The 20,510-nt window shown below is 35.1% G+C and overlaps 1 protein-coding gene across 16 annotated transcripts in view; it reads left to right on the top strand.

Annotated features, from left to right (window-relative positions):
- Positions 1 to 20,510, top strand: part of SNX13 (sorting nexin 13) — a 161,033-nt gene that overhangs the window by 71,803 nt on the left and 68,720 nt on the right. For 13 of the 16 annotated variants that reach the window (XR_015734022.1, XR_015734023.1, XM_087892706.1 and 10 more), the window contains exons 5-9: positions 10,423 to 10,544; positions 11,778 to 11,899; positions 13,537 to 13,638; positions 14,229 to 14,317; positions 18,530 to 18,613. Coding sequence is in view for 14 of the 16 variants with exons in the window: in XM_087892706.1 (XP_087748832.1) it covers positions 10,423 to 10,544; positions 11,778 to 11,899; positions 13,537 to 13,638; positions 14,229 to 14,317; positions 18,530 to 18,613 (519 nt within the window). In the remaining 2 variants the exon portion in view is untranslated. Of the gene's footprint in view, positions 1 to 10,422; positions 10,545 to 11,777; positions 11,900 to 13,039; positions 13,173 to 13,536; positions 13,639 to 14,228; positions 14,318 to 18,529; positions 18,614 to 20,510 lie in introns of those variants that run through there. The other 3 variants (XM_034402026.3, XM_087892712.1, XM_034402030.3) reach the window with 2 other exon arrangements.

Genomic DNA, 20,510 nt, shown 5'->3' on the forward strand with positions numbered 1-20,510 from the left:
TAAGGAGATCAGCACCCTGTATCAAGATGTGCATAATTATTAGGCGGCGGCTTTTCCCCAGGCAAAATAGGCAAAACTGACTCTGAAAAGTCAAAAATTGTAAATAGTCTTTCAGAGCACTCTTGAAATTTCTAAGATATTGAGGATATTGAGTGATCACAGAACCATCAAACGTTTTATTGCAAATAGTCAACAGGGTCTCAACAAACGTCTTGAGAAAAAAAGATACACATTAACTTCCAAAGATTTTAGAAGAATCAAATGTGAATCTTCCAGGAACCTATTATCCTCCAGTGCTGTTATATTCCAGAACTGCAATCTACCTGGAGTGCCCAGAAGTACAAGGTGTTCAGTGCTCAGAGACATGGCCAAGGCAAGGAAGACTGAAACCAGACCACCACCAGACACATAAGTTGAAACAGCAAGACTCGGCCAAGAAATATCTGAAGACAGATTTTTCAAAGATTTTATGGACTGATGAGATGAGAATGATTTTTGATGGACCAGATGAATGGACCCGTGACTCGATCAGTAATGGGCACAGAGCTCAACTTGAACTCAGGTGCCATCAAGGTGGAGGTGGGCTACTGGTATGGGCTGGTATTATTAAGGATGAGCTAGTTGGACCTTTTCAGGGTGAAGATGGACTCAAAATCAACTCCCAAATCTACTGCCAGTTTTTAGAAGACACTTTCTTCAAGCAGTGCTCCAGGAAAACGTCTGCATCTTTCAAGAAGACCATGATTTTTATGCAGGACAATGCTCCATTCCTGCATGGAAGTACTCCACTGTGTGACTAGCCAGTAAAGGCCTTAAAGATGAAAGAATAATGATATGGCCCCCTTCATCATCTGATCTAAACCCTATTGAGAACTGTGGGCCCTTCTTAAATGGAAGATTTACAGTGAAGGAAAACAGTGCACCTCTCTAAACAGTGTCTGGGATGCTGTGGTTGCTATGGCACAAAAAGTTGATAATCAACAGATCAAAAGGGCCTGGTGGCTCAGCAGACTAAAAGTATTGTGATTAACACCAGCTGTCTGCAATTACTGTAAGTTTGAATCTCACCAGGCTCAAGGTTGACTCAGCCTTCCATCCTTTCTAAGGTAGGTAAAATGAAGACCCAGTTTGTGGGGGCAATAAGCTAACTTTGTATAAATATACAAAAGTATGAAGGCTATTCCTTAACGCATTGTAAGCCGCCCTAAGTCTCCTGAGAAGGGCGGCATATAAATCAATTTTTTTTAAATTTTTTTAATTTTTATTTTTTAATTTATTTATTTTTTATTTTTTTAATTACTAACATTACAAACAACATATACAATATTTCACCCTATGCTATACATAAGAAAGGAAGATTTGGTTCTTCGGATATATCCTCATGATCGCCAAAATCCACGTTCTCGGGGTACAGGTACCGAAGCATCCAATTTTCCCAGCGCATAGTTCACGAATGGTTTCCAAATTTTCCAGAAAATATCTTCTTTATAGTCACCATTTCTAATTTTAATATCACATGTCATTTTATCGTTTAAAGCTAATTTCCACAGTTCACAATACCATTCTTCTATTCTAAAATTCACATCTAATTTCCAATATCTGGCTATTATAATTCTATCCATTATAATCATAATTCTAATCAATTCTTTCTCATATTTTGTTGGTTCTATTTCCTTAATTATCAACAGTAATATAGTTTCTGGTCTCAATATTATTGCTTTCCCCATCATTTCAAATATTATTTCCTCCAATTTTTGCCAAAACTTTTTAACTTTATCACATTTGTACCACATATGTTCATAAGTCCCTAATTCCATATCACATCTCCAACATTGTTTACTAATTTTGTTATCCATCAATGACAATCTTAATGGAGTCAAATACCATTTCCAAACAACCTTATAATTATGCTCTTTAATCCTTACAGATAAAGTCTTCATAATTCTACTCTTCCAATTCACGTTCCAATCTAAATCTGATATTTTAATATTAAGTTCTTTTTCCCAATTCATCTTCATCACCCTTTGTGGTTTTCCATCAAAATTTATAATCTTATATATCTTACTGACGAGTCCCTTTAGCCCAATTTCATCTTTCATAATTTGGAATACTAAATATTCAAATTCAGTTTTACTTCCACTTATCGAACAATTGTCCCTTACCTTCTTAGTCCATTTTTCTATCTGTATTTTTTCAAACCAGCCTAAACCCAATTTTTCAATGATTTCTTTTTTCCTCCTTTCATTTTCTGAAGTTTTTAACCAATCTATTATAGTTTGTATATTTTCATCTTCCATTACCCTATCACGACTTATATTAGTTTTAATCGGCCAATTTTCAATTGTCTTCCCTAAGAAAATTATATCTGGAATTAAAATTTTAACAAATTTATTCCAAATTTTACTCAGTCCCTTTAACCAATAGCTATTAATTACACATTTTGATTTTGCTTTATCTAAAAACCATGTTGAGCCAAATCTCTTGATGTCTTTTAATTCTAAATCTCTCCAATGACTATCTTCACCTTTAAATATTTTTACCACAGTCCGAATAGCATAAGCCCAATAATAATTGAGTAGTTTGGGGATTCCTAATCCACGTTCCTTTTGATTTTGATACCACATTTTCTTCACTAATCTAGGTCTTTTCCCACCATTACAAAATTTATCCAATTTCTTCTGATATTCTTCAATATCTTTCTCTGTCAAGTTTAACGGTAACATCTCAAATAAAAAATTAAACTTTGGCAACAACATCATCTTACACATTGCAATTCTACCAAACCAAGACAACTTTATCATTTTATATTTATCTATCTTTTTCTCAGTTTCATTCATCACCACATCATAATTTAGTTTTTTCATTTCTTTAACTTTGAGTGAAAGTGTTATGCCCAAATATTTCAATGTTTTTTTAATCCTTATCCCAAGTTGTTCTTGCATATTCTCCCACTCCTTACCATTATTATTTATTAATAGTTCAGATTTTGACCAATTTATTTTCAAACCTGTCATTTCCTCAAATTCTTCCAAATGCTTATGTATCTTTTTCAAATCTTTCTCTATATCTTTCAAAATAATCAAAGTATCATCCGCATACAGATTTATCTTATATCCCTTATACCCTTCCAATTCTTCATCTTTTTCTATCATTTTAGTCAAAATTTCCATAACTAATAAAAATAATGTTGGAGACAGGGGACATCCTTGTCTCATACCCGCTTCCAATCTTATCTCTTCTGTCAGCCTTCCGTTCACCTTCACTCTTGCACTACTTTTTTGATACAGTTTTGAAATAACATGTATAAACTTATTACCAAAACCTAGTACCTCAACAATTGTTTTAATAGTTTCCCATTGTACAGAGTCAAAAGCTTTAAAAATATCTAATGATACTATACCTATTTTATCAGCATTATATTCAGCAACATCTGTAATATTTAATACTCTTCTGACAATATCACTCATGTATCTATCCTTCACAAAGCCTACTTGGTTATAACTTATATATCTATCTATAAATCTACTTAATCTATTACTTATAATGGCGGTAAATATCTTTGCATCTTGATTAATTAAGGAGATGGGCCGATAGGACTCAATCCTTTCTAAATCTTTATCTGGTTTAGGGATTATAGATATCACCATTCTGTTCCATGACAACAGAACTTCTCCACCATGTAAAATTCCGTTAAATAGTTTTTGCAATTTTGGTATTATTATTTCCTTAAATTCTTTATAAAACTCAGCAGGTAATCCATCTTCACCTGGAGCTTTCCCTAATTTTATTTTTTGTATTACTCCATTAATCTCGTCTTGTGTTATATCTTCTTCCATCAAGTCTTTATATGTTTGGTCAATTTTCACAACATGTTTTTCTAAATAACTTCTCAGTTTTTCCCGATCAATTAATTTTTTCGAATATAAATTTTGAAAAAAGTTCCTGACCACTTCACATTTTTCTAATTTTTTATAGCATCTTATACCCTTATCATCTATCAAGGCTCCAATTTCTCTCTTCTCTCTTTTATTTTTCGCCATCCTTGCCAATAACTTAGAGTTTTTATTGCTAAATTCAAAAAAATTCCTATTTAAATATCTCATATTCTTTTTTACCAATTCTATATCTTCTTCTATCAATTTATTTTTTAGCAAATTTAGTTCCTCCAAAAAAAAAATTTCTTTAGTAAGCAAAAATTGATTCTCCAATTCCTTAATCTGGCTTTTATCTTTTTCAATTTTATTTTTATAATTTTTATATTTTCTGTTTGATAACTTGATACTTTCCCCTCTAAACACTGCTTTCATCGCATCCCAAACAATTTCAAATTCAACCTCTCCATTATCATTCAATCTCCAACATTCTTCCCATTTTTTAAATATCCATTTTTTATCCTCCTCATTTTTATACAGTTTTTCATCATATCTCCAACAACTTCCTTTTTTCTCAAAATTAAAATCTATTTCCATCGTAACTTCTGCATGATCAGAATCCTTAAAAATTCCCACATCTATCTTATCCATATTATTCAACAAATCTTTAGAAACTAAGATATAGTCAATTCTTGAATATGTATTATGTATCTTAGAGTAAAAAGTGTACACTCTTTCAGTTCCTTTCACTTCTCTCCAGGCATCCACCACGCCGTTTTGAAACATCCATTTATTTAAGGTCCCCATTTTATTTGCTCCTCCACAACGAGTGGGGTTAGTACTATCTATTTTATCTCTAATTAAATTAAAATCCCCAGCCACAATTACTTTCCCTACACTTTCAATTTCCAAAATTTTAGTTATTTTTTCAAGAAATTCTTTTTGCTTCTCATTCGGTAAATATAAATTAACCAGTGTCACTTTTTCCTCATTAATATTTCCCACAATTATTACATATCTTCCTTCTTCATCCACAATTACTTGTTCTTTTTCAAAATATACCCTATCTGATATCAATGTTGCAACTCCTCTAGCTTTTGAACTTCCAAAAGATTTTTCATAAATTTGCATACCCTTTATATACATTTTATTTGAGTTTTCAGATTTCTGATGGGTTTCTTGCAAAAATAATATATCTGGTAGATCTCTTTTAATTTTAAGTTCCAATCGTCTTTTTTTTTTAAATGACAAATTTCTTTCTTTTTTTTTAATTGAAAAGTTTTACAGAAAAAAAAGATTTCCCCCCCAGTCCCCCCACCCTTTCCTTCCCCTCATCCCACCCTCCCCCCCAGACTTCCCAGAGCAAAATACAAGGTATTTCAGTTAACAATCATAAGCTAAATTAACCTATCTATCCTTAGACTACTAAATCCCCCCCTGAAACCTTAACTCCACTATAGATAACATAATACTTCTAATACTTAACATTCATTCATAAGCTATTTGATATTTTCTTGTCTGATACTTATTTTGAATATAATCAATCCATCTTCTCCATTCCGATACGTATCTTTCTTGTTTATAGTCCTTCAAATATGCTGAGATTTTCGCCATTTCTGCTAAATTCGTTACTTTCAATATCCACTCTTCAATATTAGGCAAAGAGTCCTTCTTCTAGTATTGCGTTACCAACAGCCTAGCTGCTGATATTATAAGTTGCTCGGGTCAATCGTTGTTCCCTTTGCTCTCCCTTCTTAGATGGTTCCAGAGTTGGGGGTAGACCCCCCAAGATCCAGGTCTTCTTCCATAGTAATTCCTCCATCTGCAACGTCAGCATAAGTTTGTAGCTGCTTTCCATCTTTTTCTTGTTGTAGCATCTCCATTTTCTTTCTACCCCCCCCCCCCCGTGGTGAGGGTGGGTATCCAGCCTTTAGAACATTAACATAAAAATCTTTTACCTTCCAAACTGTGTTTAACCGGTATCTTTTGTTGCAATCATCTGGCGGGCTCCCCATGAGGAGTTCAGATTAGAGAAGACACAGGACAAGTGTTTCTCGGGATGAGAGAGCCTCGAGCTAACTCCAGACTCCTCTTTTATTATACAAGGGTATAGGGCGTATCAGAAGGCATGATTACAGCTATACATTCTCATATTACATCCGTGATACAAAGGATTTTCTCCATATCTGGACATAACTTTCACATCCTACCATATTACAGTAAATCACATGAATTCTAGGAAAGCGATACCTAAGGTAGAAACAAAACTTAACTCTTGCTATGTTATCATATTTGGCTTCATTCCCAGCATATTCTTCTGCTAGCCGAGAGGCCCATCTCCCCGTTATCAAAGGTTACCTCAGTCCTCAGGAATGTTCTACAAGGAGATGTCTATGCCTTGCAAACACAGCCTCCATTCTAAATAGAGCCTCTCCAGTGGTCATCTAGCTGAACCCGCTTTTCCTACTCAGATTATTTCGGTGCCAAGCTCCGTACACGTGTCCAACCAGTTAGGCCGATCTACACATATACTATGGCCACCTGATTCCCACAATCTTTCTCCACTATAAGTCACTATTAAACCAGTTGGAACATCCCATCTGTACGGCACTTATTGATTTCTCAGTTCATTTACCAAAAAGCCAAAATCCTTTCTGTTTCTTAACATTTTTGGGGGGATCTCTTTCAAAACCACCACTTCTTGCCTTAGCCACTTGAACCTTATTCTTGTAAGAAGCTTGTAAGATGTCATTTCTAATCCTCCTGGTTGTCTTGGCAACTGTCTTTGTCTTGCCAGCCAGGAGTTCTTTAATTATCTCTGCAATAGCTTCAGCACAAATGTCCTTTAGATTTTCCTTACTATTTTCTTTCAGGCCTCTCAATCTCAAGGCAAATTCCATGGATCTGTATTGTAACATTACCAATTCATCATCCACCCTCTCTGTTTTAGTCATAATATCTCCCACTTTGTTTTCCAAATTCAAATTGGCTTCGTTAATTTCTTCCACTCTCTCTTGCACCTGAATCTGCATCACCCACCAAATTTTTATCCAAAATGCCTTGATTTTCTTACAGGTCCACCATATATGATAATAGGTTGCATCATCACATTCACATCTCCAACATTTAGCTTGCAAATTCGAGTACATACATGATAATTTTTTAGGATCTAAGTGCCATCTATAAAACATTTTATAAAATTTCTCAAATTTTGTGCTTGCGTAAATTTAACATTTCTAACCCAAATCTTTTCCCATGTTTCCATCATCACTGGTTCCTGGAAATTTTGTGCCCATTTTATCATGCAATCCTTAACCAATTCCGTTTCTGAATCTATTTCCAATAAAGCATTATACAACCTTTTAATATGCATCTGACTTTAATCTCTAATCTGTTTCACCAAATTTTCCTCATTTTGCATGACACCAATTTTTTTGATCTTCCCTCCATCTAGCTTGAAGCTGACCATACTGAAACCAAGTATAAATTATCCCTTCTTCTTTTAATACATCTAAGGATTTCAATTGCAACTTACCCCTTTCCCAGCAGCTTTAATCCGCTCTCACAGAGAGTTCTCAATAAGCACTTTCGTTTCTGACTTTCACTTTCACACCCATAACAAAGGCGCCATGTTCAGCCTCCAGCTCAAAGAAATTCAATTTGAAACAAAGTAAGTCCAGAGTTAAGCACTGTTACTTTAAAGCTTGTTCTCCTATTTCTGCTCTGCCTGCGCTTGTAATCAATCAAACTCACTTTTGACAGCAGGATTGGTCGCGGCATCTAGCTCTGTTTAAACAGAGTTGTCCTGGATTCAGAGCTTCTTGGTGGGCTGACTGGGGAGCTCTCACCCTCCAAGCCTCTGGAGTTATTCCAGAGGACTTTCGGGGAGCTCTGCTCACACCCCACCGGCTCTCCTATCCTTCTTCTCCCGATGGAGAGGTTTTTCAGCCGCCAGACAGCCGATTAGCGCTGTCAAAGCGGCTTTTACGAAGTCACGGGGCTGGCGGTCTAAGGAGACCGTCCACGAAGCCTGCGGTGCCAATCGGAAGTCCGGAAAAAAATGACAAATTTGTTGAATGGAAGGCTTATGACTGTTACTGAAAAGAAGGGTAGCTATATTGTCACTTCTTTCTTTTTTTTTTTTTTTGAAATGTCAGAAATGTTTACTTATACATTTTAAGTTTTTTGTTTATTATTCTTACTTTAACAGATGCAAATAAATGAGTAAGATGGGCAAATTTTCATTTTTCATTTAGTTGCGTAATAATTCTGCACACTAATAGTTCACCAATAAGTGTGGCAAAACACAACTTGCCTAATAATTGTGCACACAGTATGCATTTTGAGCAGAATTTTTTGAGTATAATGAAATGCATGCTAGAAGTTTAAATAACTAGATGATAAGGTTGGTTTTAGATACTGCAGGTGTACTATATTATCTGTGCTGCTAATCTGAATAGATCATAATTGTAGACTAAGATATTACCATTACTATGGTTTGCCCACATGAGGAAATGTCAATGTTAGGTACCACTACTCCCTGTCTAATGGGGCAGAAACATTTACCTTTTAACTGATCTCAGAAATTATGATTTGAGTAAACTACTGTATTTTTCCGAATATAAGACACACCTTTTTCTCTCCAAAAAGGGGGTGAAAATTTAGGTGCGTCTTATACACCGAATGTAGCCCTGCCCACCAACTGGCTTACCCTTTGGCCTCTGCCTCCCGGCAGTTACCTCCTTGCAAGCAAACAGCAAGAAAAAACAGCTCCTTTCAGCTTCAGCACAACCTAATTAGCACAAGTTGATTGGATGGCCTCCCGACTCTCAGCTGATTTGCTCTCAGCTGTTTTGCGCAGGGCTCTGCTGCTTGCTGCAAAGAGGTAAATTGCTGGAGCAGATTTTTTTTTCCTTGTGCTAATCAAGCTATGATGAAAATGAAAATGAAAGTAAAGCAGTCTGTTTGCTGTTTGCTGCAATGAGGCAGAATTGCTCAGAGGCAGAGGGAGATTTCTTTTTCTTCTTTTCCTCACCAAAAAAGGTATGTGTGTCTTATATTCCGATGAGTCTTATACTCCGAAAAATATGATAATATTCAAACAGAGTGGTTTTAAGGCTCCAAAAATATGAATAATCTATTGTAGCTGCAATATTCTAGCAGGTTCATATATTGTCCCCATCCAAATTATATTACCCCCTTAAATAATCACTTAATTCTAGGATTATGAGAAAAGTAAAACAAACAAAATAGTCCCCTGGTAAATTATAGAAACACTGTGATAATATGCATACCACATAGCACACTTAATGGTATTTGCCAATATAAATGTATTGATCATTATAAAATATATCATTTCCTACACTTTTTGGCTCCTTCTCAACTTCTGAAACTTCTAAAATATGAAAAATCAGAAAATATGGAGTTGTAAGCGCTTGGAAAATGAAAGGCAAAGTCCAAAACACAATGGGGAAAAATGGGGTTGCACTCATTTCTATTACTAGAATACATTTCTATATGAAATCCCTTGAAAACATAAAAGGCAAAAGAGGATAATTGAAAAAAGAATTCAGATTAGTACAATTATATTGGGATGCTGGCAATGGAAATTAAATGAAGATTGCAGACACATGCAGACACACACAGACAATCAAGTTAGGAGACTTAAGAAAGAAAATTAAAAGAACTATTGTTCTATTTATCTTGTGGGATTCAAGCTAAAGATGTAAGAATTGATTTATGATAGTTCCATGTTATTTCTTCATGTATTAATATTCATTCAGTTCCACTTCAGTTCAGAAGAGAACATAGCATAATTATACCTGTTGAAATATTTTTAGGAATAATTAGATTAATTTGTTCAGAAATATGGACAAGATAAAATTCTCATCCCTAATTTGAAAAGCTGTAGAGGTAGTCCTTGACTTTACAACCATTCATTTAGTGACCATTCAAATTTATAACAGCACTGAAAAAGGTGATTTATCATTGGTTTTCACACTTAGGCATGTTGTAGTGTCCCCATACTTACGTGATCAGAATTCAGGCACTTGTCAATTGGTATGTATTTATGATTGTTGCATTGTCCTGGGGTCATGTGATCACTTTGTAACCTTTCCTACTGGCTTCTCCAAGCTAAATCAATGGTGGAAGTGAGATTCACCTAATGACCACATGCAATAACTTAATAACTGCAATAATTTGCTTAACTTCTGTGACAAAAAAGATTGTAAAATGGGACAAAACTCACTTAACAACTGTCTTGCCTAGCAATGGAAATTTTGGGCTCAACTGTGGTTGTAAGTTGAAGACTACCTGTAAAGTAGAGGTATTCTATAATTAACATTGTAATGCGTATTTGAGATAGTAAAAAGTGTTCTGTTTGAAGTTTCGTGGATTTTTATACAGTTTTATAAAGTAATACAAACATAACTAGATCATTATAAGCATAATTTTTATTTTATGAAGTTGATTTTCTAAATATTTGTTAAAAGTAAATGCTTTATGAATGTTTTAATGTTTGGTTTTTTAAAAAATGTATATATTTCAGATCATTCAATTTTCCTTGCGTGACTATGTCCAGTATTGGTATTATACACTAAGTGATGATGAATCTTTTCTTCTTGAAATCAGGCAGACTCTCCAAAATGCACTAATTCAGTTTTCTTCTAGGTAAGAATTTTTTTCAGTATTTTTCAAACAAGTCTGTAAAAATGTCCCAATATTTTATAAAAGGAAGTTAAACACATTTATGGCAAATATTGTGTTTCACAGAACAATATTGTCTTTGCTTAATGAACATAAAGAATTAAATGAAGTTCAGAGACTATTTGAAATTATATTGCTGCTGAATGAAGAGACTTATGACATACTCTAAGTTATAGTCATTGCAGACCCCCACAGTCATGTGATTGCTGTCTGGTTGCTTGGCAATCTATTCATACTTATGATTGATTACCAAGCACCCTATGATCATGTGATTGGTATTTCTAATCTTCCCTGTTGGCTTCTCCAGACAGTCAGTGGACAGCTAGCAGGAAAGATTGCATACCACTGCTGCCTGCAAAAAGGACTTGCTCTGTTTTCTGCAGCTGGCTGAAAAACATTAGAACAACATGGGAAATTTGCAGCAAGCTCTCCGAACTAGAAAGAGGTGTCTTGTCTCTGGATCTTGGTTTTAAATGCCCCATACTATAAATTCTCCCTGCCAAAATCATGCTTCGATTTCAGGATGGATCCAGTATGGGCATTCGCCAGATCCCAGAGACAACTCCGCCTCATTTATGAAGCTGACTGCAAAAACTGAACATCTTTTAAAAAGTAGCATTATTAGAAATTTGCCCTAAAATTGTGAAGAGGTCACAATTTAGTGATATTTAGGTGGAATTTGGTGGATGGAATTATTGCTAATTATGTCATCAGTGCTGTAAGACATTCCCTTCTTATTAAGAACTTCAGTTTGTATAACTATATAGAGGGAGCTTTGTGACATAAAAGGATTAACATAATAGTCTGTTGGCAGGAAAATACAGTGCCAACTCTGTTGTGTTCAAAATGTTTCACTGCAAATTGAAGCTAGTTTTATTTCATAGAAGCCAGGTTTTGGCAAAACAGATTCATATATTGGCTGAAATTAATATTTTGTGCAGAAGGCTTCCTTAAGTCTTTATGATCAATGTCACTCCAGCTTGAATGACATTTGGATATACAAAAGCCAAACAAGCAAACAGCAGCTATGAGATATCAAAACAAAATGATCTTAGCCAAACTATTGTAGTGTTATTGAAGTATCAAAAATCTAACTAAAATTATCATCCAATGATATGTTAAGATCAGAAAAATAAGTGTCAATTTGTATTAAGAAGCCTTTTATATAATACATTGTCATTTTTTTTAATTTTTAAGGACAAAAGAAATAGATTGGCAGCCTTATTTTACTACTCGAATTGTAGATGATTTTACTACTCATCTTAGAGTATTCAGAAAAGCTCAGCAAAGAATATCTGAAAGAGATGATCAGATTAAAGGTACTGCTTAAATATGTTCTCCTTACAGAAATGTTGTAATAAATTAAATGAAGACAGTTTCTTCCCTAAATTGCATTAATTCAATCTATTTTATGTATAAAGTTATTGCTATTTTATGTTTATTTTATTTATAAGGCCATCTGATTTTGATGCAGTTCAAGGTGTTGTACAAAAAAGTTAAACACAATATTACAATAAATAATATTGTAAATATAATAGACAAGCTCCAGAGAATATGAAAACTTGAAACAAATACTAAATCAGTGAATTCACAAATCATCCTGATACAATGCCTTCTGGAAGAGTCAGGTTTTTAAGGCTTGCCTGAAAGTCATGGCCATATGGACCTTGGGATCAATGCTGTTCCAGAAGTAAAAAACAGTGACACAGAAGGTACACCATGGTTTTTTCCATGAAAAGCTCCTTAATTTAATCACTATTCTATTTACATTACAGATAAATAGCATATTGTACGTGGCATGTATTGTATTGCTAGATACAGTGTTCCCCCACTGCTTTTTTCTGATTTCTTCATCCTTGCCCTGATTTTAGGCTATCCTATAATATACATTAAAAGGGATGCAGTGGCTAAGATGCTGAGCTTGTTGATCAAAAGGTTGGCAGTTTAGCGGTTGGAATCCCTAGCGCTGCGTAACGGAGTGAGTTACCGTTACTTGTCCCAGCTTCTGCCAACCTAGCAGTTCGAAAGCACGTAAAAAATGCAAGTAGAAAAATAGTAACAGCGCTCCGTGTACCTTCGGCATTTAATCATGCCAGCCAAATGACCACGGAGACATCTTTGGACAGAGGTGGCTCTTCATCTTAGAAATGGAGATTAGCACCGCCCCTGGATCTGGAAATGACTAGCACGCATGTGCGGGGAAACCTTTACCTTTACCTATAATATACCTTGCATTTTTTAAAAGGGAGAATAGAAGCAATTGCAGGGGAATTTAAAGGGAGGGATTAGAACATCTTGGTTATGTAAATACAGCATTGGATTCCTGCATAAACAGAAATCACTGGCCAAGGATAGATGTGCCTTCTGTAGAAAAGCTTTCTTGTTTAATTTCTATTCAGCCAGAACTCATAACCCTGGATGGAAGGAAGACAACTTGAAGGGGTAGAGTACGTGAATTGCTGGTCTTGAATGTAGAATATTTTGGCCATCTTCACATGATTTGAAAAGTAACTAAAAAGAAATGGAAATACAGGATGTGCAATACAGTACAGCCTAGCAAATAACAGTTTGCTTCCTACTGCACAAAAACCAGTAAGAATTATTATTCTTTTTTGCTTTGTGTTATACATTCAAACACAAGAACATATTCCTTGCTGTCTTTTGACTCTGATGTGGAAGGCACTATCTACACTATATATTGTAATTGCAGTAAAGCTGTACATACAATGTACTCTTCGAAATTGACAGTAAGTCTCTTCATTAGCAACTGGATACCTTTGAAAATGTAGGAAAAGAAAATTAAATTACTAAACCATATACAAATAGTACATAAATGTTAAAATAACAAATGTTAATAAGGAGGAGAAATCTGAATGCAGTTACTTCAGTAATAGGGATTATTGCAGATTAAAGTTCTTATAGATAAAATCTGCTCAAGTTTCCAATTTTGGTGTAGATGGAGCAGAAGATCTTGTAGATACATTTTTTGAAGTTGAAGTTGAAATGGAAGAGACCATCTGTCGTGATCTAGTCTGCACATCTCCCAAAGATGAAGAAGGTATATGATTATTTTCTTTGTTAATTATGCTTTAAATGAAATGTGCTGATCATCATCTGTATTCTACAATATCAATACAGATAACTTTTTATTAAGCTTTAAAACATTATAATTAACAAAGGGTAAAAATATTAGCTATTAATATGTGTTATGTTCAAACTATATGATTATATAATTATTTTACTATATTATAAAAGAATTATATACTTTAAAGGAAAGAATATGATTGTATGACTGGTGAAAAATTAGAAGTCTGCAGTGAACTATTTAACGGAAAAAGAAATTACTTGATTTGACTAAACATCTATATTAATAGTTTGGTGGTCAGTAAGCATTTTTATATCATAGATATAACATTTAATTCTGCTGCTGGAGAAAGGAAGCATATTTATATACTACTTTTCTGTTAGTTTAGAAATGTTGTACAATGTTTCAAATTAATCCTATGACTAAACTTATCTAAAGTTTAGATGTCTATTTACATCTAAAATCATCAATGGTATTTCAAATATGTAAAAACTTGGTAGATGGGTGGGTGGATAGATGGATATTACTAGATTTTGATACACATTCTTACCTTGTACTTTTAGGATTCCTAAGGGATCTGTGTGAAGTTTTACTGTATTTATTGCTACCTCCCGGGGACTTCCAGAACAAGATCATGAGATATTTTGTCAGGGTAAATTTAATTTCATATTATATGACTGCAGTAATCCAATATTCTTTAGCCTAAGAGCTGCATAATATTTATATAATAATATAAATATTATTTAATTATTTATATTATATAAATAATATTTATATAATAAAATATATAATTTAAAAATAAATATTAAATACAGTATTCATTAACAATATCTAAAAATAAAATGGGCAGTCTGCAATTGAGAACTTATTTTCAAAGAAGTCCCAGAAATTGACCAAGTTATTTTCTCTTCATTCTTTTATATCAACATGATATTGATCCATCTTTTGAACAGGAGCTCTGATTGAGGCAAGAAGCATCTGCCTGGAAATATAGGAGGCATGCATTGATTCTCTGCTATTTCTAATACTTCTGTATCTAATAATTCTAAACATATTACATAACTGTATATAAGCATAAGGATAACTCTTGGGTGTACATCATTCCTTTTATTTAAAATAACTTGTACTACCTTAAAAAAACTACCTTCATTTTCTCATTCAGTCACATTTGTGTATATGTTTATGAGCCAGGCTACGTTGTAATTTTTTATAGGACCATTATTTATATTGTATATTTTATATAGTTGAATATTTCTATGCTTGACTTGTGTCACTGAAATATTTTAGACAATTTATAATAAAATGTTTTTAGATACTTTGCTACCTGCTATATATTTATTATTTATTGCTTTCATATTTATTTTTGTTTTCCCCATATCATGAAGAGAAAAATTGTGTATTGGTCACATTTTACACTACAAATGCAGTGTTGTCCCTGCACACTCTTGAAGAGACCTATTTCCAAAGTATTTACTTTTACAACCAGTAATACATTTGGGATAGGAGAGTCTGTTTGAAATGAAATTATGTGGACTGATTTATTATTTGTAGAATATTTATTTGAAATCTCCTGTTTTGTCCCAGCTACCCTGAAAGAAAGACAGCGATGAGAAAACCTGTAACAGATGCTTTTGCTTCATGCTAATTGACACAAGGCTAAGTGTATAAATTATTAGATTCCAGTCTAATAATTATAGAGTACATTTTGTTTTTTTGTGTTTTGCAAAATACAGCCACTTGTATACACAAGTATTTCTTGATTTAGGACTATTCATTTAATGACAGTTTTAAATTATGGAAAATGTGACTTACAATCCATTCTCAAAGTTGTGTTACATGCCAATCTCACAACCAAATGATTGTGATTTGGGCACTTGGCAACTGGCTTGCATTTACAATGGTTGTAGCACCTTTCAGTGATTTGTGACTTTCCCAACTCGCTTCCAACAAAGTCAATTGAGGAAGTCAGATTCATGTAACGAATCTATGATTCATTTAACCATGTGATTCATTTAACAACTGCAGTAAAAATGGTTGTAAAGTTGAGTCTGATCATGTGATGACTCACTTAACAATCAAATTGCTTAGAGAGTGGAATTCCAGTCCTAATTGTGGTAGTAAGTTAAGAATTATCTGTATAAAAAGACAGGAAAAATGATTATAATAATCATCTTTTTTCCAGCTCTCCCACCACTAATCACCTATTTTGCCATCATATTTTTAAGAACTAATGCTCTACTGCCTTTCTTTTACCACTTAATAACATAACTACAGTAATCTTCTCAATTTAAATATATATTTTTACACAACATCCTCTTAAGTAAAGTTTTAATTCTATACCAGCATCCTTCTCTCTTTAAAATGTATATTGTGGTTGGGACATCTGATCTCTCCTAAAATTCATAAAATCAAATCCATAATATGATCTTTATTTGAAAGTAATCTAGCTGAACTTGGGTGATCTTGAAAAGCTAAGCAAGACCTGACCTAGTTAGTATTTTGATGGGATGATGTTAAACAATAAAGCTGTAAAATAGATTGGGAAACATTCTGAAAAATGCTATAGCAAACCATACAAATATTTCATCAGATTTTTTTTCCTGAGGTAAGTAGAACCACTTAATATATGATCGTTGGTTCAACCACAGTTCAAAGTTACAATAGCCTCAGAAAAAGTGATTTACGATCTGCCCTTGAACCTAGTCACATCATCCTTTTAGTGACAGGATCGCAGTTTAGATGCCTGACAAACAGCTCATATTTATTACCAGTTCAATATCCTGCATTCATGTGATGGTGATTTGTGACCAGTATCAATTGGGGAATGGGTTCACTTAACAATATGTAATGAATAATGAACCACAGTGATTTGTTTAATGATCATAATAAAAATGATTGTAAAATTGTGTCCAGTCATATGATGATACACTAAAAATTTCGACTTACAGTTGAAATTCTGATCACAATTGAAGTTGTAAGTCGAGGAGTACTGTAATTTGGTATTGACTTGCATAGAATAAAATATTATTATTATTCATTTTTAATAGTATCTCACACTACAATTAATTCATACTGTAAAAATGAAGGTTTTAAATAGCGCCATTACAGGTTTCATTATTAATTAACAATAACTATTGATATGTAGCCATTAGCTGTTATGTTGTCCATGGTTTAAAACCATGATCATGAAGAAATGCTTCAGAGTTCACATTTGTCTCATCTGTCTACTGTTCAGTAAGGTAGCCTAATTTTTGGCAGCAAAGCCTAATTTTTGGCAGCAAAGTAGACAGCCCAGGTGGCAGTAGACTATCTCTACCTAATCTGTTGCACAAAATATTAATGAAAGCTAGTTTTTATTTGCACTGTTTTCTTAGGATGCAAACTATGTAGTTATCTTCATTATATTAGTATTGTATTAAATATCCATGAAATTCTGCTGTTAAAAAAACTTTACATTGAACTGACTTAAGATTCAGAAACTAATAAAATTAGCCTTTTTCCAGGCTAATTTTTATTATCTACTGCACGGTTGACAAACTCATTGAGGGCTGTGGTTGACCTTGGGGGGCTAGGTGTATGTGGCCGACTACGTGGACGTGGCCAGCTTGATGCCACTCCCCAAACTGCTGGCATGTTTCCTCTTTGCATTGGGTAGACTGGGCCAAAACCACACTGGCCCGATGTTTCCTCTTCACATTGGGTAGACTGGGCCAAAGCATCACTGGCCCCATGTTTTCTCTGTGCATTGGATAGACCGGACTGAAGCCACACTGCCCCGATGTTTTCTCATGGGTAGACCAGGCCGAAGCCAGGTTGGCCCAATGTTTCCTCTTCACATTGGGTAGGCTGGGCTGAAGCGACACGAGCCGGCTCCTTACATTTTCCAGGACGGCCGCACAGGCCAGATCTGCCCACATCGCAGGCCAAATCTGGCCTGTGGGCCTTGTGTTTGACACCCTGAACTGCTGTTATGAGGTCAAGGAATTGAAATGGGATTGCATCAGGGCATTTCTTTATTGTTATCATGGGTAATTTGTCTTGAGGAAATCCATTGTCTTTAGTGAGGACAAATTGGCAGTAGGCTTTCTTCAGAGCTCTGAACAAACACAGTTACCAAATATAAATATCCTGTATTTCAAGAATACAGGACTGTCATAAACTTCTGAAGAAGAAGGAAAGTTAATTCAAATTCAATATTTAGGTCTCAGACCTTTCATGTTTTCTAGCAATATTAGTTTTTGTTCATCTTTCTAGCATTTCTCCTCTTTCCTTCAAATCTCAAATTTTGGATGAATCTTTCAAACTAGTAACTCAAGGCCAAGATATTGGTATAGATTTTGTAATTTGAAATCAGGGTAGTGGGGGTTTTAAATAATTAAAATGTACTGAGCTGTCTTCTATTTTAGATAGTCATCAGTATGTTGGCACTGCAGTGCCCGTAGAACATGAGGACAATGTATGCAGCCATTCTTTGTATTATTAAATTGCAGTGGAAGATGAGTAATGAAAAAGGATTTCAGTTTAATTATGTTCTTATTGGATTTGGTACTGAGAATTAAACTATGCTTGTGCTTACCTAAGGATACAAATCTGAAAACATAACATTAGCTGCTACTTATTAAAAAATAATCCTTAAAGTATATTAAATGTATTTTTCAAAATATATGAAAATTTTATTTAATTATTTATTTATTTATTCATTCATTTATTCATTCAATTTGTATCTCAATCCAATTGACTGTAAGGATAAATGGATTTAGCTGGCTTTTTAATTATTTTGGCAAGATCTTGAATCAAAAGTAATATTGTGCAAAAATTATATATATGAACTGTAGGTCTAATTTTACTGTCCATTATTTTTCAGGAAATCCTTTCTCAAGGAATTCTTCTTCCATTAATAAATCAGCTCAGTGATCCTGATTATATTAATCAGCATTTCATATGGATGGTAAGTTATTTAAAAATCATAAAGCCAAACCTGGCAAAGCAAAAACCAACAATTTTCAGGCTAAACAAAATAGTTGAAATATATCTCAACTTCAGCTTCCTCCTATTCTTGAAACCAGCACATTATTGACTCAGAAAAAAAAATAATAATAATCCTGGAGATAGCTGGGGAGATAGAGGATAGAAAGATACAGATAGCTAAAACATGGGTGGATAGTTAAATAGATAAACATGGCTAAATAGATAAATAGATAAATATGTATTAATGTATATGTTTGAATTTGTGGTATAAAGGTAAACCCAATCTTCCTTCAAATTCAAATGCACTTTTATTATTGATGGTCCTTCCTTATTAATCACAATAGGGACCAGCAATTCCGCCACTAAGTGGTGGAGTCATTTAGCATCATATTACATGACCGAGCTGATATCAGTTCCTGCTAAGGGCATTAAACAAATAAAGAAGTTATTAAGTGCGATGTCACATGATCACAACTTGTCATTTTCTGTCAGCTTCTTCATTGGCTTTGCTTGTTGGAAGCTGGCTGTGCAAGTAGTGAGATGCTGCTACCATCATAAATGTTTGCGGGTTCCTAGCACCCAAATCAAGATCATTGACCGTGGGGAAATTGGTACTTTGAAGACTGATAAATCTTTGTTTTCAGTGCCATTATAAGTTTGAAAAACCACTGGATGAGTGGTTGGTATATTTCTATGTTGTTGTCTATATTTTCTAAATAAGAAATGAGTGAATATTGGAGATACAGAATTTGGATACATTAGGCTTAACAATTAGTGAAGAAAGACAGTTGCATAGGTGATAAATACTCTGACACTTATGACCTCTCAGATTGTGGAAATATCAAAGGACCGGCCCACGGTGCCTTTGCTGGCCAAAAACAGGCTGCCTGGAGGTCCTCCAAAGCCCCCTGCGGTCCATTTTCAGTCTCCCTGGCCTCCTGCAGCACTCTGCCAGCCAAAAATGGACCACAAGGAGGCCTCTGCGCAGTCTGTTTTTGGCCGGCAGAGTGCTGCTGGAAGCTGGGGAGGCTGAAAAGGGGCCACACAGCCTCGGGGGGCCTCCATGTGGCTCATTTTTGGCTGGCAGAGTGCTGCTGGAAGCCAGAGGGCAAAAATGACACACAGGGGGCTGCACACAGCCCCCCTGCACCCCATTTTGCCTGGCAGGGGGCTGCAGGAGGCGTCTGTCCCATCTCTCCCCCCCCCACCAGCCCGCGGGGGAGAATTACAATGCTGATCTGGCCTCGAAGAAATCCAGTTTGACACTCCTGTGCTAGTTGCATCCGACTTTAGGGGGTGGTACTCATGTCCATCTCTAGACAATTTAACCAGTGCTGTCCGAAAAGGGGCGTTGGTCTTACCTGATACGCACCTCGTTAGGTGGAGACAGCAGCCAGGAATGGGTGTTCTCACCTGTTCAGCTTGAAGGGCTGAGTCTGTAGCAAAATTAAGCTCCGCCTTTGTTGCTAGGAATATCCAGCTTTTGACGAAGACGATTAACAGACTCGACATCTCGGGAGAAAGAAAGAAAGGTTAACAAGAAGACTACACATGCAAAGGGTGGGGCTGGCTGCTGTCTCCCTCCAATGAGAAGGTGTGTATCAAGTAAGACCAACACCCCTTCTCCATTGTGGATGGAGACAGCAGCCAGGAATGGGACATACCAAAGCTTAGTGTCCCAACTACGGGCGGACCCCAGTCTGGTCCTAAGTTTCTGTAGCAAAGTGAACCCACTGTAGAACCCTACAGCCAAATGCCACCTCCGCCGAGGCAAACTGGTCCAGCTTATAGTGCCTAACAAAGGACGAAGAAGACATCCATGTTGCCACCCTGCAGATGTCGTTCAAGGACGCCTGCGTGGCCAGGGCCGCAGAAGT

The sequence above is a fragment of the Pantherophis guttatus genome, chromosome 4, assembly GCF_059756535.1.
Source record: "Pantherophis guttatus breed Tessera chromosome 4, ASM5975653v1, whole genome shotgun sequence".
Lineage (NCBI taxonomy): Eukaryota > Metazoa > Chordata > Lepidosauria > Squamata > Colubridae > Pantherophis > Pantherophis guttatus.